The sequence below is a fragment of the Nipponia nippon genome, unplaced genomic scaffold (assembly GCF_047370975.1).
Source record: "Nipponia nippon isolate SJK-2023a ecotype South Korea unplaced genomic scaffold, ASM4737097v1 scaffold_9, whole genome shotgun sequence".
Taxonomy (NCBI): domain Eukaryota; kingdom Metazoa; phylum Chordata; class Aves; order Pelecaniformes; family Threskiornithidae; genus Nipponia; species Nipponia nippon.
Genome location: NW_028262413.1, coordinates 48,004,553 through 48,029,024, shown reverse-complemented (window position 1 = coordinate 48,029,024; position 24,472 = coordinate 48,004,553). Strand labels below are relative to the sequence as shown.

General features: G+C 48.1%; 1 protein-coding gene across 1 annotated transcript; it reads left to right on the top strand.

The window, feature by feature from the left end:
- Positions 1-112: 112 nt before the first annotated feature.
- On the top strand, positions 113-22,899 carry ANP32A (acidic nuclear phosphoprotein 32 family member A). Its single transcript, XM_087744401.1, has 8 exons — positions 113-244; positions 16,136-16,285; positions 16,435-16,557; positions 18,071-18,269; positions 18,476-18,574; positions 20,140-20,237; positions 21,247-21,307; positions 21,516-22,899. The coding sequence occupies exons 1-8, from the start codon at positions 191-193 to the stop codon at positions 21,575-21,577; spliced, it is 846 nt and encodes a 281-aa protein (XP_087600527.1). The 5' UTR covers positions 113-190; the 3' UTR covers positions 21,578-22,899.
- The last annotated feature ends 1,573 nt before the right edge of the window (positions 22,900-24,472 follow it).

The window sequence follows — 24,472 nt, the reverse complement described above, 5'->3', positions numbered from 1 at the left end:
TCAGGCCGGAGCCCCCGGGAGCGCCCGCCTCCGCAGTTATCAGGTTAGTGTTCGCCGCGGTGCTGGGGCTCGGGGTTCCGAGCGGAGCTGGTTGAGCCCTCAAAGTCCCTGACCGCGCTGGCGTTGGGGGGGCCCGCACCGGTGTCACTGCGCCAGCCCAGCCGGGGACCGCCCGCGACTCCCGCCAGCCATGGACATGAAGAAAAGGATCCACTTAGAGCTGCGGAACAGGACGCCCTCAGATGTAAGCAATGCAAAAAAAAAAAAAATAATAATAATAAAAATCCATCCTGCTTTTTTTTTTTTTTTAAATTTTTTAATATTTTTATTTTTTTAGGGGGGGAGGGGTGTGCGTGTGCATCCCAGCCCCGCGGGGGTCGGAGCGGCTGCTGCTGCCCTTGAGGTGCCTACCTGTGTGTGTGTGTGTGCGTGTGTGTGTGTGTGTGTGTGTGCGGGGCCGTGCCGTGCCCCCCGATTCGGGGGTGCCCGAAGGCGGGCGCCTGACGGCTGAGGGGGAAACTGGAGGCTGCTCCCCGCTCCGCCGGCGTGCGATGCCTTCCAGGGGGCTCGCCGTGCATTAAATAAAAATAAGTTGGTGCTCCTCGCTCGCCGTGTTTAGTTGGCAAATATTTGTACTGGGTGCTGGGCAGGGAGAGGCAGACAGGGACTGCGAGTGAGTTGCGAATGGTTTAGTTTAAAGTGCGTCTTCATTTCTTTGCAGTGATCAGGCAAGAGAGACTGGGGAGCCATATTTGTAACTTTGTAGTCCTCATGAACGCGCCCTTTCTCTCTCTCTCCCTCTCTCCAGATGCTGAGAAGATAAAAGAAAAGAATTTTAAAGCAATGCTTAGCGTTTTTGGCGATCGGGTATCGCCGCCGGTAGCGCGAGCGTTGAATAAAAAAAATATTGCAAGAAATAAACGCACTCTCCACCCCCTCCATCCCCACACACGCACAAAAAGGCTGGATGTGTGCGTGTGCGTGTGCGTGTTTTTCTCCCCCCCCCCCGCCTCCCCTTCCCCCGGGGCCGGACTTCAGGTTGTTGTTCCGCGTCTGGCGGAATAAACGAGAGCGGGGAAAAAAACTTTGTCAGGACAAAAAAAAAAAAAAAAGGGGGGGGGGGGAACAACAAACCCCCGAAAGAGTCGGCGGCGGGGGGTGCCCGGCGGCAGGCGGGGCCCCGAGGCCGCTCCGGCGGGGCGCGAACTCGGGCCCCGGAGGCTGAGGGCAGCGGCGGGGAAGCCCCCTCCCCTCCCCGCCCCGCCGGGGCCGCCGCCGCCGCCGGGCCCTTGCATAATGGCCGGGGAGGGCGAGGTGCGCCCCGGCCCCGCCGCGGAAGGGGAACGGGAAGGGGGAAGAAACGGGGGGGAACGTACCTCTCCGGGGGGGAGGGCGGAGGCAAGGCGGCGGCCCCGCGGCTTTTCGGTGTCCGAGGGACAAAGGCGGGCAGGTCGATGTAACCTGCGCTTTAAAGTTTAAAAACTCCTGGGCGAGGAGGAGGAGGACGGGGGAGGAGGAGGAGGGCTCCCGCCACCGCCGCGGCACACGCCGCCGTCCCCGGCGGGCGGTGAGGCGAGGCGCGGCCCGGCCGGGCCCTGCGCGGCCGGCGGGGGCTCATTGTTCGGGCGCGGGGGGCACGGGGAGGCGAGCGGGGCCGCCGCCGAGCCGCTCCCGGCCCCGCGCCGCCAGCGCCACACCGCAAGTAGGACGCGGCGCCATGTTTTTTTTCTCCCCCCAACCCCCCCCCCCCCCCCCCCCCCCCCGCTTCTCCTCCTCCTCCTCCTCTTCTCCTCCTCCTCCTCAGTTGCGGCGGAGGGAACGGCCGAGCGCGGGCGGCGGCGCTGCCCTCCCCGCCGAGCCGTGAGAGGGGAGCCCCGCCGGCCCGGCCCGCCCGCCCGCCGGTTCCCGCTCTGGCAGGCCGGGGGGAGCGGCGGTGTGTGGCTGTGCGACATGAGGCGTTGGCGGAGGGGGGCCTTCCCGCCGGCACTGCGGCGGCGGGGCCGGGCGGCGGCGGCGGGGCGCCCGGGCGCCCTCTCCGACATGACTGCCAGCCGCCGGGGCTGCCATTTTGTCGCCGAGCGCGGGGCGGGAGGAGGCTTGTGACGACCGCAGCGGGACGAGCCAGGAGGGTAAAAAGGCACCGTCCCGTTCCCCCCCCCCCCTCCCCTTTTAATTATTATTTTTAATTATTTTTATTTAACCCGCGGGTGCTGCTGTGGGAGGCCGCCCCCCCGGCCTGCCGCGGGGACCGGGCCGCACCTGCCCGCCCCGCCCGGGCGGCAGCGGGGCCGGGGGTTCCCCGAGGGGCCTGCACCCCCCCCGGCCGGGGAGCGCGGCCCTGGGAGTGCGCCTTCTTCCTGGGCAGGGCCCTGCGGAAGGTAGGTCTCTGCTTCTGGAGCTCCTTTTTATATTTTTAATTTTGTTTTTCAATTCCTTTTTTGGCCTTTTTTCCACTGGTTTTCATCGATCTGTCCATCGCTCCTGCTGCTGGAGGCTTATTCCCCATTTCAAACACAGACATACGGTTTAAAGACTTGATCCAAAGTGTGCTAGGTATAAACCTGACTTTTTCTTTTTTTCCCTCCACGCTTGGGTTTTGTTCTTTTTTTTTTGTTCCTTTTTTTTGTTTAATTTTTTTTGTTCTTTTTTTTTTTTCTTTTTTTTTTTTGTTCAGTTTCTGTTCTGGCATACGCCAAAGAAAGTTGAGAGAGCTCTGATCTGGTGGGGGTTCGCTGTTCCTCAGTAACTCCGGAATCAACGGCAGTTAGTTGTAAAATACGGCTTATTTAACCTGTCACCACTTCTTTTTACCTGCTAGCCTTTAATCTGGCAATGAGTTATGTGTATCAGTCCTCCCAAGGTGATCACCTCCATTATAAAGCCAAATCTTTCTGGTTTCACAGGAAAGGGGATAGAGATGCCATTTGGGAATGCTGTTCTGTTTAGAGTCTGCTTTGTAAAGCTATTGATTACAGATGTGTGCACGTGCTTTCGTGTCGTGGAGAATTAAGTGTACGGTTTGAAGTCCGTTCCTGTAAAATACCCACTAAAATAAAATTCAGCTAAATCCAGCTACTGCTTCAGCTAAAATACTTGGAACTGGGGTTGAGAAGCGATTCTAATGGCAGTGTCATTTATTTGTGGATTTTAGTAAGTCTTTGGGCATGAACAGGATGGTTCTGTGAATTGTTGTCATTAGTCTCTACTGTGATAGATAGGCAATATTTCTCCTCCTCCTGTGGGGGATCATTATTTCCAAACTTTTAAGTGTAATGTAAATAAATCTTGGTGAAAATAACCGTGAATATACTTGTTTTGGAGCTTCTGCCCAATGTGCGCTTAAGTTTTGCGGTACAACTTATATTTAACATATCCTGTTATCAGAGCGTACAGGATCAAAACTTTCTGTAAATCAAAGTTAGAGAATAGGATGTTGGTACGGTGGCGTGGTTCTTTCTGAGTCTGTGTTAATACTTTATAGTTTGATCTGCCTGGTACGGTTCTTGTGTGGAATACTGAGTGCTGCTGTGCAGCTGAGCTAGCTGCTGCCAGCTGTTAAGTCATATAATTCTGTAAGGTTACATGTTGACTCATAAAACATAATATAAACGTCCTGAAGTGGATTGTATAGGAGCTATTTCTTCCTTTTCTTCCTCAGCCACTTTTTTGTTGCTTGTTTGTTTTGTTTTGTTTTGTTTTAAATTTCCCTCTATTTTTGTATGAATTCAGTGTTGCTGAGAGGTCTGGGTGGGTTTGGTGCTTGAAATTTGTTTTTTCTGTGTGTTGTACAGCCAGAGCTGAGCTTGCGCATCTCCTTTCTGCCCAGGTATTTCAACTCTTTATCCCATTACATTTAATGGTCGCTTACGGTAGTGCACTTGCCGTAGCCTTTGTCACTTTGCTTATCTTATCAACGTGGTTTCCTATTATAATAGAAATTGGCCAGGTACAGTTATTTTACGTGGGTTTCCTCCAGAGCCATCAGCCGGTAGCGGTGTAACTACTGACCTGGCAGAGGGGGTGCTCACCTAGGCGTGTTTGTGGGCGCTCTTGTTCGATGCCCGTCGTAAACTCACGAGTAAAATGCCAAGACTGTGAAACAAGCTCAGTACTAAGGCTCTTCTCAGTTGTGTGACACAGAGGTAGGTTTTGGAAATTATGCACAAAACTCATTTTCTCTGGTTTAGCGCTACCCCACCAGTTCATTTAGTCTGAGGATTTAGTGCTTTATCAGCTCAAAATTGTGACAGTGATAAAATACTGACTGCAACACTGAGTATTTCTTACAGTTCTTCCAACTCTGTTGCACTTTAAAACTTGTTTGACAGTCTGATTTCTCTCTGGTTTCCTGTAGATTTTAACACTGAAGGGAAGTATGGTGCAAGCATCTATCCAAAGTGTTCTTTCAAATGAAGAATATAAGTAAAAAGGCTCTTTTCCCCAAGCTAGTTCCATGTTGTGATACTTGCAACAACAGTAAAGAGTTTGAAGTGATACATGTCACTTTAAAGACCTGCATTTAAAAAAATATTTGGGTCTTGTGTATGGGTGCAGATACATACTTTTTTCCTTTCCGCAGGCTGAACAACCTCAAAATGGGAAGGGGATGCCTGCTAGGTTTGAAACAAGGTGGGATACGGTTGCATCAGGGGTGGCAGGAGATCATGCACAGGCTCTGTGCGGCATGTGCAGATTATCACGGGTTTTTGCAGACTTGTGTCACTTTAACCACTTATGTAGCTGACAGCAGGGTGTAAACGTACAAAGTAGTAGCTGTCTTTTTTGCAGACTTCCCAAGTTTGCGTAACAGCTGGTTTTCACGGCTCTGAATTTCCAGATGCAAACCTCTACAATGAGTATCCTCTGGATGGATGGATGCTCATCTTGGAGGGACTGCAGCCCACAAACGTCAGGTTGGAGGACGGGTGCGATGTGTGAGCTGTCCTCACTGAAATTTAGACTAGTTTCACAGCTGACGACTGGGCTGACCAGGGAGGTGTTGGGCAAATTCTCTTCTCTTAACCTGGACCAAGCTTTAAGCATATGAAAGGAGCTATGAACGTAGAATTGAAAAACACCGGTATATGGATCTAGAACTGGTTGCCTAATTTTCCCATTTCTTTGTGATACTGCTAGAAAGTAGCAACGGTAGGTGTTTGTTTGTTTTTTTTTTAACCCTCAACTCCTGAGAATTCCCTTTTGACCAGGAATATGAAAAGTGCAGTCACTGTTAACAAAATTTTCTGTGTGATTCAGGTGTGTGTCCAAATACTGGCTTGATAAAAATACATTGAGAGAAGTAGCTGGGGTTTAATTGATGGAATTGTGTTGTAGTCCATCAAGAAATGCATCTCCTGAAGAAACAAGGGTTCTTGTCCTGCCCACCAAATGAAACAAGTTGTTGAAACAAGGGGAAAAAAAAAAAGCTTCTTAGTACAAGCCTTCTAGGGTTAAGCCTAGCTATTATAATCCATCCCTGCGGCAGGATTTGTGTGTTATATATTAATAAATAGAACATACCTTTCTGCTGTTCTGCTCTAAATGTACACCAGAATCTCATGGGTGTTTCAGGGTACCATTAATCGTGTGCAGGGATTTAGGACTTTTAAAATATTTTCTCTTTTGTTGTATTTAAAAGACCATATTATCTGTCAGTGCTGTGTCTTTAAATGTACATTGAATGGTGGCACGAGTATCAGTGGCTGTTTTCTGAAGTATTTGCATCCCATAAGGCTGACGTTGACTGATTCTTCCCATTCCATTCATTCTGTGGATTACTCCCCCATCCTCCTGCCGTAAAGGTACAGGTATTGGTGAGTTGGAGAAGCCTGAAAATAAAGCACTGGACCTATGAAATGTGTGGGTGCCATGTCTTGAATGTTTTTTGAATTCAATAAAAGTAAGGGAAGGTTATGGGAGTAGCTCTGGTTTGCACGCCAGAATCCCAGGCCCCCACTGGGATCCCAGTGCCGTGTCTGGGAGGGAGCAGGACTTGCCCGGGGTGCCGGGAAGGGAGGTCCTCTCCTTGCCACCGGCCCAGGATGGCTTGCCATTTGGGGAGCGCGTGGTGGCTTTCAGCGGTCTGGACTGACAAACAGCTCAGCTCCGTGAACCAAACTCTCTGTGTCTGCGGCGAGGTACGAGTCTCAAGTGGGAATAGAGAGCAGTGATGGTTTTGTTGTGCTTTGGAGTGATGGGCGCTCCTCAGCTATTTTATGTGACACTGCTGGACTTGTTCTGCCTATAATTTTTTCCTGTCTCCTCTCTTGCTCTGCTATCCTTCAGACAAAATAGCTGGTAAATACATAGTCTGTATTTTTTGACTAGGTTGCTAAAATCGGTCCTGAAACCCTTGCATATGTAAGCATGACCTTTGAAATATTTCAAAAAAAAAAAAAAAGCCTCAGTGGTTTGCCTTACGCCACTGTGTAAAAGTTGTGCTCTCTATCTGAGCACTCGTTTGTCCATCGACTCGATCTATCGAACACTTTCCCTTCAAAGCCATAAAAAAGGCTAGGAAAAGCTTATCTTTTGCAAGTATGATTTGCCAGTGCATTCTGTAGCAGCTGACATCTTCAGAGGCTGCTTTTCCTATTAAATATGCAGCTCTTGAAATTAGTCTTAATTTAAATGCAGTGTTTCTTTTTTATGTGTGTCTCCGCATTGGTCCTTTGTTGCTGAGGGCCGTTCGGAGTACGTGCAACTGAACAAACCGAGCGGTTCAGCAAAACGCTTAAAATTTCCAGCTGAAGAATTTTCAAATTAAAGGTGCAATGCAATCTTACGTTTGGCTTCTGTTTTATTTAATAATAGCTGGCAGTCAATGAAAAGCACTTTGGATGTGGTATCAGGCGCTCTCTTTCTCAAATCGAGAGAAACTGAGACGTGGAGCTGAAGTGACCCGTGCGGAGTCACTCACCCCGGCCAGGAGCAGAGCAAAGTGCTCTGCCACTACGTGATACCATCTGTAGAAAGGGGAGAAGCAAGCAACATTAATGTGAATATTAAAAAGCATTTAATGCAAAGATCAAGCAATCTAATCGCTTGCGTGTTTGAAACAGTCTGTCTAAAGAAATATTTGGAGTTTTTACAGAGTTATGCTGCTAACAGTAGAAACAAAAACGAAAACTAGCTATATGCTTTTGAATGAAACAGCTTTCCGTGTCCCTCAAGTGTGTTCTCGATTTATTAATTAGTGTGTTGCTTATGCATATGGCTGTACTGACCCTTGTAAATGTGTGAAAGTATATTTATGTGACTCATGGGGTTTCTTGGTTGGGGGGGGGTTGAGAAAGACAACAGTAGATTATTCTTTCTGGAAGATTTTTAGTACTGGAGATGCCTCGTAATTAGATACGAGTGTAAGATGTAGTCAGAATTGCCAAGACTCTTCAGCCTTCTGCCACTTAATGTATTTCACTTGGACCTTTAGTTTCTCATAGAATAGAGCGAAGGGACGTAAAATTAGTTGGAGCCATATGTATTGCTTTCAGGGTTCATAGCTACACTACGTAAAATATTAGAGGGTAAAAAAAGTAAATGTATTGATACGGAGCCAGATTTTTTCTGAGCTATGCAAGCAGCCTTAAGCTGTCTCTGAACACAAAGCAGCTTTGATTTAAAAAAAAAAAATTAAATGCACAACAAGCACCAAACAAACAAAACAACACAAATTTCCCGTCTCTCCTCCCCTGCTCCTTCCCTTTTGCCGGGGTAGGGGTGATGCAGGGTTCCCCATACGTGCAGAGTGGCCAGCAAAAAGAGGATACCGACTGTGCTCATCCTTGTGGGAGTTAACATAAACAGAGCCCAGCTTGAGGGGGGGTTAAAAGGTGGCTTTAAACTGCTATTTTACTGTGTCACTTGGAACTTGGGGACAGCGATTTAACAAGATCCTTGAGCAAAGACTGTGACAGATGTCCACCGAGATGCCCGTGTTGTCGCCGGATTGTTCTTGGTTTCTCGGCAGATGTTTTCATGCAGTTCCTTGGTTGCACCCTCGCCTGGAGCAAATCCTGGTTTTCACCTCTCCTTCCCGGTCGTTTGTCGGGGCCTCGGTACCATGTTGATGGCACTTTGCTGCTTCCAACTTTAGGAGCCGGTGCACAGCCCCTCCTCTCCCCGGGCGCTCTTCTCAAGCGTGCTGGATGGTTAAGGGTTGAGAACCGTGCAGAACTGCAACCCAGAAAATATTCCAGTTGATTGTTAGATCAACTAAATGAAATACAAAGGCCTTGCTAGGGTATAGTTTACAAACGTGGAGTTAAACCCGTATGACAACTGTGGCATTGTAGTTCAAAGACAGCAGTATCGGGATCCGTGCCTGTCCACGTGTATCGGTGCTTGTAGTAAAAAATACGAGAGGCACCAAAACTGTATCGGCATGATGCCAGAGGTTCAATTTTGGGCTTCTGAAGTGTTGAAAAGTATTGGTAGGAGTTTCCAAGAAAGAGACGCAGAAGGGGATTCCAATATGAAAGTTTGACGGGGTTGTGTCATTTTGAGAAACCCTAAATGAATTTTGAGGTCCAGTAGTAGTTTCACATGACCTCGTTGCACGAATTTGGAGTTCCAGCTCTGCCGAATGGGTATAGAATAGGCGAAGCGGCTAGAAGCGGAGCAGATTGCCGTCGAGCCAGGCTGTGCTGGAAGCTGTTTTGTTCCGCAGTTGTGAATGGCTTGGGATGGAAGGGGCCAGTTGCAGAGTGCTGGTGGAGGGGACGCCTTTGTTCAGGTGTGGGGAGGGCGCCTGGGGGAAATCCTGCGAACTTGAGCCCCAACTGCTTTGAAGTCCTCAGCTGCGGTGAGGCTCTGCGCTTGTACCCGGTGTCCGTAATGGCGGTAATGGTCCAAATTGCAAGGTAGATGCATTAATCCCATCCAGTCTCTTCCCTTCAGTCACTGCCTCTGCTAATACGATTCTCAAGTACTCTGGCTGCTCGATGTCTTGCCCTTATCTCAAGGGAGGTGGTTTGTGTTCTCTCGCCATTTCTCCCTGCCCCTGGATTTGCAGATTCTCTGCCCACCGCAATAATGACCACAGCCTGTGCAAGGTAAACGGTCACCGGCTAACGAGTTTGAGACGTGTACTGCAAGTGAGTCAAATCTACATATGTCGTCTCAGACACTCATAATAAAGCCTTGAAGGGATGTATCAAAATCCAAAATCACGTTGGTTTGGCAAGGAAAAAAACGTCACTGTTGTCACCTGCGGTTGGTGTCTGTGAGCTTTATTCTGATTTGCTTTTTACTGGTGTATCTTGGGGGAGGAAAAGGATGTCAACACTATGGGAATTTTCCTTTCCCTGTTAAATTTCATTCTATTTGTGGCTAGATCCTCATCCCCGAGCATCTCCACCGGACGATGCCCAGAAGGAGCGGCTGAGGATTGCCCCGCTGAAGGGGAATCCCCCATGGCACCGAGCTAGCGCAGTCGGTGCCATGGCACCTGCCTGCCTCCCTGCCTGCAGGCAGCCCACCAGAGGCAGGAGCGGGCATGGCCCGAACGGGCAGCGCTCTGGCAAGCCTGGAAAGGCTGAACAGCTCTTGAGGTGTGTCTTAATTGGTGTACAGCAGCCCAGCAGCTGCTCTAATTTGGGCTAGAGATTATTCTGTCCTCCTCTGTCTCTTGCTGTTTTCCACCAGGAGCTGAACTTCGCGCAGCCTCGCTCTGCTGACTGTTTAAATCACAGGGGGCCCTAGCGTGGCTGAAGGTCCATCTTGAATGCAGGTGGCGAATGGCATGTGGTGCTATCTTCATTTAAAAAAAAAAAAAAATCAGTTCAGGTTGGTTATGTTTTGGTGACCGTCTTAGAGCAGAAGTTGCATTGTGTCTTCGAGCCTTCAGAGCGGCTTCGTTAGCCCAAGGTATTAAGTAGGCCAACTATTTTTTGACCTAGTCCTGTTCCAGATAGTAGCTGAAATGGAAATTATACAACGTTTCACTCATTCCAGTAGTATCTTGGGGGAAGCTTGTAAAATTGAGCATGGAGAACATCGTATCCTTACCATCGCTGTGGAGCTAAGCGTGAGCAATGGGCTGCTTGCAAGACTTGGGCATTATCTTGAACCTTGTCAAACCCACGCCTTCCCCAAGAAATGAGAACGTCGTGACTGTGGAGGGCTGGCTTCTCTTAAACTTTGCTGCACAAATTGAGTGGAATAGAAACCTAAGGAGATCCATTTCAGCTCAAGGATCCCCAAATCTGCACGAGCACAGATCTAGAATACAGTGCAAGAACTAGGACACAACCCTTGGCAGGCTGGTTACAGTAGACAGCAATGGTCGTTCTTTGCTGTGGAGCAATGCAGGGCTTTGCATGGACTATGCAGGCTTTTGAGACCAAAAAACCCCCGAAGACAGAAACCCAGGTGTCTTGAAGAAATGTTGGTGCATCTGGGAGAGAATAAAACTGTCTCTGCTTTCAAAACTAATTTGGACTTGGCTTCCACTTACAGGCTTCCCTTGTTCTCCCCTCCCTCCTTTCCACAGCTCTGCCCTCCTCCAAATGCAATGTCCATTGGGCTCAGAGGTACCAAGGACTTCCCTCAATGCTCCCCTGGATCATTAGTTTGGGAGCAGTGCAAGACAGAGTTAACACCCTCGTCTTTACCTGCTTTTTTTGATTAAAAATGCCACATAGTGGGATATTCCTGTCCTAGGGGTACCATGTGCAATGTACACTTCAAAAGCATCTGGTCCATTGTGCTGAAAATGAGATGTTACAGCCTTTGCTGTTCCTGCAGAATGGTATTTGTACTTGTAAATTTGCCTTTTATCTTTTAAAATTATATTCACAACTGTGTCCTTCTGTTACCTTGTTAAGCCTTCAATTACAGACGGGGATTTGGGAACTTAGTCCCAAGTTCATGGATCTCCCTGCTCATGGGTTGTAGGCTTTCTGAAGTCGAGACTTTGCCTTTTTACCTGTTAGAATGGAAATGTAGATTAAAGGTTAAGGTGATAACATGTGCGGCTTAATAGTTGTCTGCGTGTAATTATATTCTGTTGATCGTGTACGTGTTGATAATTGGAGAGTAGGGCCCCTTCCAGAGAGGCCGCCTGCACTGGGAGAGGGAGGCGGGGAAGGTCTGCCGGGCACCGTGCACAGCGAGCCAGTCCCAGGTGTCACTGGTGACATGTCCCATGAGATCCGGTGGCTGCTTGCGCACGGTTGCCTGTACTTACCCTAGGACTTGGTTGGAGTCTCGCCGTGCACCCCGTGGCTGTATTAAGGATACCATATATGCATTTGGGAACATAGCTTAATGCAGTAACCATACTAGGAAACAGATAAGAGTCCCTGGTTATCAAGCAGGCAGTAATGTAGAGTGTGATGTCGTGAAAGTCATGAAGAGATACAGGGGATGCAGTAATCCACAGTTAACAGCGCAGCGTGCGTTAACGGAGATGTGATGTCATGTGCTGAAAGCGTCTGGGACCATCAGAAATAGAAACTGGGATGACCACAGGAGAACAGGTCCAAGGCGTGTGGTCTGAAGAGCTTGTTGGAGAAGCTGCAATCTTCTTGCTTGCGCGCGACTGCTGAAAACGACGGGCTGATACCAGCAAACCACACAGCAACGCTTGAGCAGAAGTACAGGAACCACCAGGGAGCCCGGGCTCGGGCAGATGGCACCCATGAACGGGGCGAGGGGCAGCAGGGCCTTGAGCTGCCCGGGAACGCAGAGGACAAGGCGGAAGGGCAGGCTGGGCGAGAAACGCTCGGCAGCTGAAGCTGTGCAATGTGCAGTGCCCCTACCCAAGCACCTGATGGTGCCTTATCGTAAATGCTATCGAAGACGTGGTAGTGTACTACGGGAACCAAGCTAGCCACCTGCTTGTTAGGTTTTCTGCTAGACGTTCACCTGCGGGTGTTTCCTTAGCCATTCAGGTAAGTGTTGCGGTGTTATCTGTGGTGGTTGGTTGCCCGTGGCATGTTGCTCTTCTGCTGTTCCTCACTGTGTAGCAGTTTTTTGGGAGAGGGAGGAAAGATAAGTACAGTTCATGTGGTCTGCCTTGGACTAGTACTTACTTGTATTAGTACTTACTCCAATTAGCGCTTTGATTTGCTTATGCGTTGTGGCATGGACAGTGATAAGGTTGACCCGATACAACTCCTGCACATTGAATCTTCTTGCCTTTGGTGCAGCTAAACACGAATTAGCTGAGGACGCTTATTCCCTTAGCCTATCTCTCCAAACGAGTTCAGGTTGTCCTCCCTGATTGTGACTGCTCATCTGCGTGTCTGTAATATTACAGAGACCACCGTGTGATACAACCAAATCGGTTTAGACCAGCTGAGGCCCGCTCATCTCGTTCAGGTGTATAACAAGGCTCAGAAGGGGTGCTCGCCCAGGCTGCTTTCGTCAGGCAAAGGTTTATTCTGTGTTTTGGTGACAGAACACAAGGAAAGAAATGTAAAAATTGTAGTCTTACTGTGCGTTTTCAGGGAAGTTCAGTAGATGTTTGGAGAGTGATTCAGGAGCTGGAATTTTCCTGAAAGTTACAAAGACTTCTGAAAAACAGACGAGGGATAGGTTTTTAGTCCTTCTGTCATACTTTTGTGGTAGTGAGCTGTTTTAGATGGAATGTAGCTTCACTAAGGTCACCTTTCCGCTTCTCCCTCTCCGTACACTGACACAGTTACGTGCTCGCTCGTCAGGGCTGTAGTGTGCCTGGATGAGGGCCAGCGTCCTCACGAGGGGGCTAAGGTTTGAGAGGAGACCTCTGTGCCACAGCCAGCGCCTTGGAAAAGTGCCCTGTGAATAACCCAGAGGGGCCTCGGGGAGCGATGCCCTCTCCGGTTAACGGCAAAACAGCCGGTGCTTAAGGAGGCGATGGCAAGTCGGAGTGGAAGGGGAGGAGCGCGGGATGCGCAAGACTGCAGGCTGGGAGGCTGTGGGCAAATAGCTGAGGGGTAATTTTAATACTTATAAAAACTGTATAAGCTGGTGGCGGTTTTTACTGCTTGTACTGTATGCAAGAGAGTTGGGTACGATGCAGCAGTGAGCGTGCACGTGGAAGGGAAGTTGGGAGAAGCCCCACGAGCCTGGTTCATCCTCATTTTGCATGTGTGTATTTTCTACGGGATTCTTGAATCTATTTGAACATAAAGCCATCTTAATTTTGACTTGAATTTTATTTTGTGCAGTCATGTTCTTTTAGAAGCGATTCAGTGTGTTAATACACCTCTGACCACATAAGCACCGAAATTACGTTGCTGCAGTTGCGCTTCTGGAGCGTTAGGAGCTTATGCTCTGCTGGTTCCCAGATGAGCTCTTCGATTCCTCCAAGCTTTCTACCGCTTGCAAACCTGGCCGGTTTTATTCCATGATAGCTTCCCCGTGGAGTTGTTTTGACTGTACCTTTGCCCAGTATCTTGGTACTGGGCACTGCAAAGAAGAGAGCATTGCAGTTCTGTATCAAAGTTTTCTGAAAGGTAAAGAGCAAACAGCAGTCTCGTGTTAAAAAGAGCAAACTAAAAGTAGAAGCTGGTTGGCTCTTCTGCCACCATATTAAAGGGTTTTTCTTCTGCATCCGTGACTATTTCCAGCTCCCCCTGAAATCTCCTCTCTATGCCTGAGGAAGCTTTGTCCAATTCCCCGTTTGCCTCTTCTCCATCCTGCCCCTGGGGAGGACGAAGGGCTGTCCCACCTCCTGGGGTCGAGGGCAGAGGCCCCCTCTTTCTCAGTGTGAGGTTTCGGTGCTGCTTCACCCCGTGCCTTTGGTCTGCTGCAAAGCTCAAAGCCAGGGCTGACCCTAAGTTGTGCTGGCTGCTGCAGCCGCGAGCATTTTCCCTCCCTGAACTCCCTCCTGCCTTGCTTCATCTTCCTATGTCTGCTCCTGCAGCCTTCCTTTGCAAAGAGGATAAAGCAAAAAAAAGACGTTGGGGCTCTCCAGCCGTACGCCAACGCGGCACGGTCGGCACCGCAGCTCTCTCCTTTGCCCTCCTTGCTCCGAAACGTGTCTGTAGGTGGGTGCCGTCTCGGATGAGCCACCTTGCTGGCCAAGGGAGATAACAGGGCAGGCAGCGGCCTGGTGTGCTGGTGAGCAAGGACACAGATAGGGGGAAATGTAGCTGCTGTACGCCTGGGTTTGGGGTGGAGCTGCTTTTATTTTACTTTTTTTTTTTTCTTCCTTTTTTTTTTTTGGCGGGAGCTGTGTGTATGTGTGAAGCAGATGACTGAGAAAACTCTGTATTTGTCCCCAAATTGATCTCTCTGGAGAATCCTGATACTTAAATACTGTTACAGTAAGAAGATAAGTGCGTTTGCCTTTGAAATGGCTTTCCTGCTGTCCAAATTTCAAAGTAAAGAGGGGTTTTTGTAGTTTGTGTTTGGGGTTTTGGGTTTCGCCCCCCCCCCCGCCCCAGTGGCATAGATGTATGTGGGATCAGGAGCATTTGACTTGATCCTTGGTTTCTTCTAACCAGGCTAAAATTCTTCTGGAAGACTTTTGTGTAGTCATTCCCTATCATAATTCTTCTAGGAAAATTGTAGACTCTTGGAAAATGTATTTCCTGTCTAACGCTGATCCTCCTACTCTCAATGAATCACTTGTACTCTCGTGTTGCTTTGGGCTGACTTCCCTATTGACTTCAGTGCCTGGGATTTAATTAGAAACCTAGGGATGTGATTTGGAGCTATAAAACTACATAGGATTCTTCTCTGTGCAGCGGGATTACAGTAATAAAAAAAACTAAGAAAATTAAATATTTGCATATTAACTGTCCTTGGTGTGAACTGAAGAGTCGCCTCATGTTCTGCATACACCGCTCTTGCAGACGTGTTTTATCCCATCCTCCGCCTAAAGCAGCACCCCATCTCCCTTGCCAAACCTCTGAACAAACCTCAGCCGCGGGACGGGGTCTGCGGTGCACGCAGGAGGGTGGGCTTTCCTGGGTATTTCATAGGGGAGGAATAACCCCCAGAAATTCTCTGTGGGTGTGAAAACGCCTGGGTGTTCCCGAATGGGGGGGCCCTTCCTGTGGAATCAGAGCTTCCCCAGAGCCCAGGAAAACTCAGGTTGGCTACTAAGGGACTCGAATCCCATTAGCTTGACCTGGCTTTAGGGTGAAAAGGAGTGGTTTTATTCAGAGTAGGGCCTATTTAGGGGCTCTTTTGCATGGATGCTGTTTTCTGTCCGTTGAAGATAGCACCTGCAAAAAGAGTGGTGTTCTATTTAAAAAAAACAAAAAAACAAAAAAACCCAAAAAAAACCAAACCAAAACCCAAACGAAAAACCAAACCAACAAAACCCCAGCAACCCCCTGCAGCCTGTAACTTGCTGTACGCAGCTGTGGGGCTGCCCAGCCTTGGCTGTCGGGCAGGTCCCGCGCTGCTGAGGCCCACGGGGACGTTATCTTCACCTCTCCCTTCGAGCCTCCCTGCCGCATCAGGACAGGGGAGATAAGGGGTACGCCGCTGCAGCAGCAGCCGTGCTCGCTGAACCTCCCCTCCCAGCGTCATCTGACGCATCCCTTGTAATTCCCCAAGAAAGGAGCTGCCTCCGTGGAGAAGATCTTCCCCTGAAGTACCACCAAGCTACTGTCATGAGGAGGGGCGAGGGTAGGCTCCAGCAAGACCTGGTTTGGGATCGCCGGTGCCTGCCGTTGGGTTTCGGGGGTGTCTCAGCAGAGAGCAATCTCTCCGCGCTTGAAAGGCTCGAATAATTTTTGCATGCAGAGAGAAGCTATTTCAACAACTGATGATACGTTGTAATAGCACACGAGTTGTATGGAGTGTCAAAGGTGTAGGTTAGTTTAAAAATAAATACATGGGTTTCATATTTTTTTAGAATGTTTATTGCTTGCATATACCAAAGACGATGTTACTTCCAACAACCAAACCGGTTAGGCCAGGATTCGTGTTTTTGAGCTGTTCACACCATTTATAGAACAACACAAAGGTGGGCAGTTGAAGCAAAGCCAAATATCTGTGTTTTTGAAACATCAGTGACCTGGCAAGCCAGCAAACGCAGGGATCGGACACTAAAAATAACCTTTGGCATACTTGCCCGTTTACTGGAATACCTTTTGGTTTTGCCTGATCTCTGTCGTCCTTTGCTTGCAGGTGAAATCTTTATCCTCCACACAGAACGTTTTATACACATTTTGCCTTGCTCTTTTTCCAGGTTAAAGAACTCGTTCTTGACAACTGTAGGTCATACGAAGGCAAAATCGAAGGCCTTACAGATGAGTTTGAAGAGCTGGAATTCTTAAGTACAATCAACGTAGGCTTAACCTCAGTTGCAAACTTACCAAAGTTAAACAAACTTAAGAAGGTAAATAGAATGTCCTGAGCCATATCCCTCCCTCTTTGTGCTATATTGAATGTAAAATAGCTGTTTGTATGAAAACGTAATTTACCTGACCAGACTGCTTTGTGATACATGTTTGCACTAAAAACTCAAGCTGTTTATGTGCCTTTTAGCTCGAGCTAAGTGACAACAGAATCTCAGGAGGACTGGAAGTGTTGGCAGAAAAGTGTCCAAACCTCACGCATCTAAATCTAAGCGGCAACAAAATAAAAGATCTCGGTACAATAGAACCGCTGGTAAGTTGATGCGGTACAGGGTGAAATCAAACCCTGTTTTGTGATGAGTAGAGGCATTTTGGGCTTGGAAAGTCGCAGGCAGCTTGCAGTGGAGTGTCTTCGGTGCTTATCTCTCTGGCCAGGTTGCTGCGGGGCTGGCTCGGCCTGGCCCCGGGCTCTCTGGCAGCCGTGCCCCGGGGCTACGCCGGCAGCGTGAGCGGCTGCTTCCCTCTAGCGGCTGCGGCTCCGCCGCCGCCGGGCTCTCCCCACGGGCGCTGCGGGAAGCACGGCGGCTTTCCACGCTGGCGTGGGCTGCGGGTCCGTCTGCCAGACACTCTGCTTCAGCTCGCTGTGTTTTCCCCAAAGCGTTGGGTCTGAAATCACCAGCCACCGCTGCTGCCCAGGGACGCGGCGTGTGCCGGTGGTGGCAGGGGCCAGCCGCAGCGCCGTCTGCCTCCGTAATGGGTTTGCTCACTGCAGCTGGGCAGAGGTTGCTGAGCTTCCAGCTTCTGCCTGCTCGTTTCCATTACCTCTCCTACTCACGGTCATTACGCTTCTTATGTCAAGCGCTGAGTTCAGGTTTTGTCAGGTTGCGGTTCCAAAAAGCATCCAAGTGCCAATTCTGGTAGCACTGTTTTCTAGTTTTTGGTTTGTGTGCCCTTTGCTCTCCAGAAATGAAGAGTTTGGGCTCATGCTTATTTCCCAAATACTTGCTCTTAAAATGTCTCAAGGAGCAGTTCTCAGATGAGTCCATCTTGGATCTCCTTTCCCCCAGCAGAAGGGGAGAGCAGAGCAATTAAACTCACGTAGCAAACAGATGAGAGAGAAGATTGTGACTGCTCCCAGTTTCAGGCTTACTGTTTCCTTGATGTCACCGTTGCTGTACATGCTAAACTCCAGAAGGGAGATATTTCACAAGACTTGATACAAATCCTTAACTGCTTGTGCTTTTATTGTTAGTATTTCAAGGTGCTGTGGGCAATGCAGACCGCCTCCTTCTCAAAAAAAAAAAAAAATTTAAAACAGGAATTGAATTTCTGTTCAATTTCTAAGCCTTTTTTCATTTTCGAAAGGCTAAGGTACAATCATTAAAATTTTTCAGGTCTCTCTTAGCAACATTCTTGTGTCCAAAGCATAGTCTGTTTCTTCTTCCACTGAAAGCAGTACTTTATACCCGACTGCTGGCTCCCATGTCTTGCCTTGTGCTTTTGGGATAACTGATTGGACTGATATTTATTCTTTGCTTGGCCTCGCGCAGCATGTGTGATTTTGCACCGTTACCTCATTCCAAACTTCAGTCTTCTACTCGCGAGATGCTGAACTTGAGAGAGAGCATTTTCCACTCTCAGATACCAAAGCAGCACTGGCCAGGCACTGCAGATTTCTGTTCCACGCCAATTTAGTAGGCAGAGACCAAAATGACCCTTTTGTCATGGGAAGCTCTTGAGCACATTAACTCTGGCTGCTGTTGCATCCTCTGCTCTGTAGAGGATTATTGTAACGCTGAACTTAAGAGACTTTTCTTTCTTCGCAGAAAAAGTTAGAAAACCTGAAGAGTCTAGATCTTTTCAATTGCGAGGTAACCAACTTGAATGATTATAGAGAAAACGTATTCAAGCTCCTCCCGCAACTCACATACCTCGACGGCTACGATCGGGATGACAAAGAAGCACCGGACTCTGATGCAGAGGGCTACGTGGAGGGCTTAGACGACGAGGAGGAAGATGAAGATGGTATGTGAATTGTGCTACTTAGTGTACGTAAGTTAAAAGATCGATATGCTGCCTAGTACATTTTGCTTCCAGCTCTGACTTGTTGGCAAGAGAAGGGTGTTCTCAGCAGCTCCTTCCTGACTGATGTAAAGGAGAAGTACCTCAGTGTCCTCTGAAGGAACGAGGGGAAAGGAGATGGGCAGGGCCTGAAAGAGCTACTTTCTCAGTCTTATCTCTAGTGAAAGATCGGGATGACAAAGAAGCACCGGACTCTGATGCAGAGGGCTACGTGGAGGGCTTAGACGACGAGGAGGAAGATGAAGATGGTATGTGAATTTGTGCTGCTTGGTGTATGTAAGTTGAAAGGTTGATACGCTGCGTGGTACGTTTTGCTTCCAGCTCTTGCTTGTCGGCAGGAGAAGGGTGTCCTCAGCAGCTCCTTCCGGCTGATGTAAAGCAGAAGTATCTCGGTGTCCTCTGAAGGCACGAGGGGAGAGGAGATGGGCAGGGCCTGGAAGAGCTACTTTCTCAGTCTTATCTCCAGTGAAAGGTGGGGAGTGAAAGGGTGGTAGAAGAAAAGGGCCAGGACAAGTAAGACAAGCAGTAAGACACTGAAAGAGTTCAGGGAACAGCAAACCCCAGGGGATGAGGACATAGGGGAGAAGTGGGTAAGAAAGGACGGCATGCACACGCTGCAGTTTTCCAGGAACAGTACAATCAGGGAAGTATGAGCAGTTGTGTAGAGCCTGACGGAGAAGGGTAGGGTGGAGAACCAGGCTGGGCATAGAAAAAAGTAGCTGAGTCAAGGAATTAAGTAAAGGAGCCAAGGCGTTAATAGGAGGTTGTAGCTGCTCCATGAGGACAAAGTGAACTAGTTGGTATCAAGCAGAAGAGAGGAGAGTGTGTGTATTGAAGTCTGCCTGGGGCGAGCTCTGTGAAAGGCACTAACGAAGCAGCAAGCAGCTTTTTAATGTTAGGAAAATGCACGGTGGGTCCCGCTGTGCTGTATGTGCCCTGCTGCCTTCCCGGCAGACTGCACTCAGAGGCATCAGTGTACCGGTCGGATGAGTATCTGGCTGAGTTGGGGGAATTTGCTAGACTCTTCAAACCCAGCTGCACAGCAAAAGCAGAATAGCTGGACTTGCACTTTTGCCTCGAGTGCTGAATGTGAGCTCTGGTGAGAGGGGCGAGTGCTGCGGCAGTGCCTGCAGAGCCGTGCGTTCAGCCAGCTTCGGCAGGGACAGATTCTCCTCATCAGAGCACAAGTCTGGGCCTGCATTCAAATGCATGAAAAAGCTCCAAAACACCATTCCCGCAGCATGGAAAAACTCTTTCTGGTTTGTTGCTTGGGCTAGTTGCATTTAATCTCTTTCCTCTTGAAAAGAGATTGCAAACCTAGAAGACGGATCGTGTGTGACCCTTTTGTTTTGTTCTGGCAATGTAAAGGCAAGGGGTGTCCCCTGGGGAGGGTTCCCAGTGCATGGTTGGCTTGTAAAGTTCTGCTCTATCCTTGGTGGGAGCAGATGGACGCTTGCAGATGAAGAGCTGCAAGTGTCCCATGGGCTCAAAAATGCCTATTGGTAGTGGGAACGGGAGCAGCTGAAGCTAAAGCAGTCCCGAGGCTGCTGTGACTTACCGTCAAGGCCCCTGCAGCCCCAGAGCAGCTCAGACCACGGGTGCAGCTGCCACACTACCCTGTCACTAGGCTGAAGAGGCACAGGACTACATCTAGCCCTGCCTAGCAGCTGGAGCTGCCTTGAATTCTGTCCTGCCCTTAAGCAATGCTTCCAGTTTGCTTCTTGTGTCGATAGGAGGTCACGTGTCAGGTGGCAGCATTGGAAAAAAGTAAACTTTTAAGTGTCTGAGTGGTTAATCTTTTTTGACTGTATAGAAGAGGAGTACGATGATGACGCTCAGGTAGTAGAAGATGAAGAAGACGAGGAGGAAGAGGAGGAAGGAGAAGAGGAGGATGTGAGCGGAGAAGAGGAGGTAAGGATTTATGTAGTTAATAACGAGTGTGGAGCAAACATTCTCTAACTGGGAATAGTTGGGCAAGAAATGCACCGAATATTGGAGGCTTTTAGTACTTGAAGCCTGTGCTTTCTTTTTTACTTGAGAAGCATCACAGCGGGGGGTGGCTTTGAGGCGTGCCTGTCTATGAGCCAGCTGCCATCTAGTGACCATTGACATGAAATCATTCTGTTTATTGGGCCGATGTCAAAAACACTACCAGGAGCGTCTGCAGACCTAGTTTGTGGTGCCTCCGAGGGGCTGGGGTTACAGCCGCCGTACAGACGAGAGAGTGGTCCGCGACTCACTGACCCTGTGCTCTCGGAGCAAGGTTCCTTGGGATTCTTCAGGATGCTTAAATTCTTAGTGGAGTCCAGCTCCTGCGCGTAGGGTGTGCTGAGCCAGTCACAGTCTGCTGAGCCTTTGCTGTTAGCACAACTGCCGGGAATGGGGCTAAAATTTGACTGCAGGAGGTCATATTATCTGTCCTCCAGCCAAAGAACCTTAGATACTTCACTGCCACTGCGGAACGGTTGGTCAGCCTCTTCTCAAAACCAGCAGCAGCTCCTCAGGCTCCGCAGATGCCTGTTTGTGTTTTACCTCTCTCTGCCCCTACAATGTGTGCCTCCTCCTACTGACCAGTCGTCAAGTTTTACTAAACTCAAGACGTCGTAACAAAATTTGCAGCTACGTGTCAGCGTGAGGTATAAAACCATTTTCTCGCTGAAGGCTTGAAGGTAGAAGTGTCTGCTGTGATGGGTTGTGATTTTCTGCAATGAAACTTGGGCCAGAGTCCAGTTATACTGTAGCAAAAAACTGCACTTACGTAAGTGCGTGGGAAGCGTCTGCCTTTTTGTTTGGTTTTTGTTTAAGATGCTTCAAGGACTTTCTCTGTTGTAAAGTGCTGTTGGATATTACCAAATTGTGAAAGGTCCTGCACTGAAACCGACTTTTTTAATCCTTCCTTTTTTTTTTTTTTTTAATCCAGGAGGATGAAGAAGGCTACAACGATGGTGAGGTAGACGATGATGAAGATGAAGAAGAGCCCGGTACGGCAGTAATCCAGTTTTTGCTAGAGATAATAATAATATTTTTTTTAAAAAGTAAAATACCATTTTCTAAAAAGCAGGCTCATGTTTGTCTTCCTGCTCCTTTGATAGCCAGCCAGTTGCCAAAGTAGAAGCTTGTTGAACTTGTTCAACTCCTCAGCAGCGTGAGGGAGCACTGATATAATTCAAGTTGTGGTTTATTTTCTAGATGAAGAACGGGGACAGAAGAGAAAACGAGAACCTGAAGACGAAGGGGATGAAGACGACTAAACTGAATAACCTATTTTGAAAATTTCCTATTGTGATTTGACTGTTTTTACCCTGTATTTCCCCTCCCCACACCCCCCAACCTTTTTTTTTCTTTTTTTTTTTTTTTTTTTTCTGATTGTAATGTTGCTGTGGGAACGAGAGGGAGAAGCAGACTGGGTGGGCAAGGGAATAAAATACTATTTTTACTGCCACTCCTCCTCCTATTCATTTTAAATTTTTTCTTTTTGTCCCTCTCTTAGTCCCTGTAACTGCAATAGTAAGTATAAACCAAGTGGTAATTTGTTTCTTATTATTGGAGTGGATAGTTTGACATCTTTTAAAAAAAAAAAAAAAAAAAGAAAAAAGACAAAAAAGTGTAAGATCAGTGGATGATACCCCAAATACAGATACTCTGTTCTGAGACAGCTGAATAGCATTGGTTGTTGGGATTCTTCCACCGCTGCCAGTCACTAACTACATTGTAAGCGTTTTTTGGGGGATGCTGCAAATCTGGGCAAAGCATCCCTCCACAGCAACAGGTGTGAGAATGGCATATTGATAAAGTGATTTATTTGTTGCCTGTCCGTGAATGACTGCCATTTTCAGCCAATGCTTTCCCTGCTTTTGTAGGTACCTTTTATTTTTGCTGTTTGTAAATAGTGACCAAATGTTTTTGTTGGTTTTTTTGGGGTGTTCCTTTGGATCTGGTTTGTGGGGTGAATTTGCAGTCCCCCCCCTTCCCCGCCCTGTGTGTTGTGTGTTTTCCTTTCTGTTTGTTTTTGGGTTTTTTTGGCTAGGGTATAGCCAATACACTGAAAATGGCAGGCATTTAAATATATATATAAATATATATAAAAAGTGTTCCTAATTCCTGAGTTACTAGTGAAATGAATTTGACAATTGTAATAAAAAAATGTTTCAACCCTTTTAAATAAGGTGTGTACTATTTTGGTCTGTAATATATAACACCTAGTCAATTTTAAGTGATGAGAAACTACTTCCACTTGTGCTATATACTTTGAAAATTTTTACAAACCTAAATACAGGAGGCAGTTCAGCATGTAGGGTAGGAGGTTTCTTTTCATACACTCAAGCACGAGATACTAATACAAAATTGTATTTTCTTACCTAGTGGAAGTCAGTAAAATGACTGAAAATACCTAGTGAATGTACAGTTTTACTTTCATATCCCTCTTTAAATAGCTTTAGAAGTGACTTGTATTTCCTAGTCAATATTTCATCTGTATAAATACATTTGCAACAGTTTTTTTTCCCAGAAGAGCCAAACTTTGAGTTTTATGTCTGTTTGTCATTGATGAATTTCAATAAATCTTTTTATACAATTTTTTCTGTGGCTTATTTGAGTAAAATGGGCCACTGGGAAGGAATCATATACCTTTTTCAAAAGGCATCGACTAAGCTATTCTGGTAAATTCCCTGATATTTTTAGTAGCTTGATGATACGTTTTGCACCATAAAAACTACTCTTAGCCATGGTTGGGTGAAACCAAGGGAAAGGTTTTGGCTTGAATGCAAATAGTAGTATGCCATTTTTCTTTCAAAACGAGGGTTTCTTCTCTTACCAGCATGATTATTGCAGTTAAGCGTGTTCATTTCTACTGTTTAATCCTCTCCCTGTTTATCCAGGCCCAGAAGAAAGAGCTCTTGATTCCCTTCGTCTGAGCGAGGTGCTGTGGTTCGGTGCACGAGTTCTGCGTTAGTATATCTAGGAGCCGTGGTCATCTGAGGCGAGGGCTATCTGCTGTGACTTACTGCCAGTCCAGAGCTAAGTCTCCGCGTTTTCCTCTCTTGTGAACGTGTTGTGTATTAAAGGCGAATGGCACAGCATGTAGCGTAGACTCTGTACTGAAAATTACGTTGCTGTGCTGTGCAAGAGAGCGAGAAGCTGTGGAGGATCACATATTGCTCCTTAACTGGATCTCTTCGGGGAAAAAAGAGGTGGGAAACTTCGCTATCCCGAAGCGTTTGTGTAGGGTGGAGGTTTTTTGTTTGTGTTTTTTTAAAGAGGAAATCCAGCTGGGCAAACTGCTCCCTCCCCAGCCGGGATCTGCTGCTGCAAAACCGAAACCACGAACTGGCAGGGCAGGGTCAGGCTCCTACGAAGCAAAGAGCAGCCGCCAGCCCTGGTAACGCGGGCAGGGCCGGCAGCTCTCGAGCTGCAACCCAAACAGAGCCCTGTGTCACTCCAAACCAGCTTAGTCTAAGACTTCAGTTTGGTTTTAAACTGGGAAACTGGTTTTTCCAAAGACGGAGCTTTTTATGCAAGCTGTTAGAAGGAATCGGCAGCCACCAGACCTGACCTTTCCTGCACGAGGAGGCTCTGCAGGCCGCAGAGCCGCAGCCCAGATGAACGTTCCCTTTGCATGCAGGAGATGCAGCAGGAGCAGGCTCCCGCGGTGGTGCTGAAGTGACGGTTGGGTTAACCTTTGTCACCCGTGGGCTCTGCTGAGCCGCCTCGGGCTTGCAAAGCAAGCTGGCCCCGCAAGCACTCGGAAACCCTTCAGCTCTTCACCCTGTGTAAGCACTGAATGGCCCAGGTGTTATTTAAGTGACTCTGCTCTTTGTACTGTTAATTGTTTCAAAGCTGACTCTGGAATTAGTGAGGTTTCTCAAAGAAAACTGCGGCAGTAAGGCCTTTGCTACCCATCCCTAGTCTTTGCTGCCGTCCCTGTGAAGCAGGGTCTTGCTGGCTGTTGGGCTCCGCTGAAGCGCTAATCCTGGGAGAGGGAAGAGGGGAGGCGGGTGTCTGATGAACAGCAAGGTCCTGACTCTGTGCTGGGAGGTGACAGAGTGACGTCTGGCTGCCTACTGCCACTGCAGACGAAAATGGGGTTTGCCCAGTGTGGGTGATGTCATAGTTATTTCATGTTTCATAGTTTATAAGTACGGTCTTGT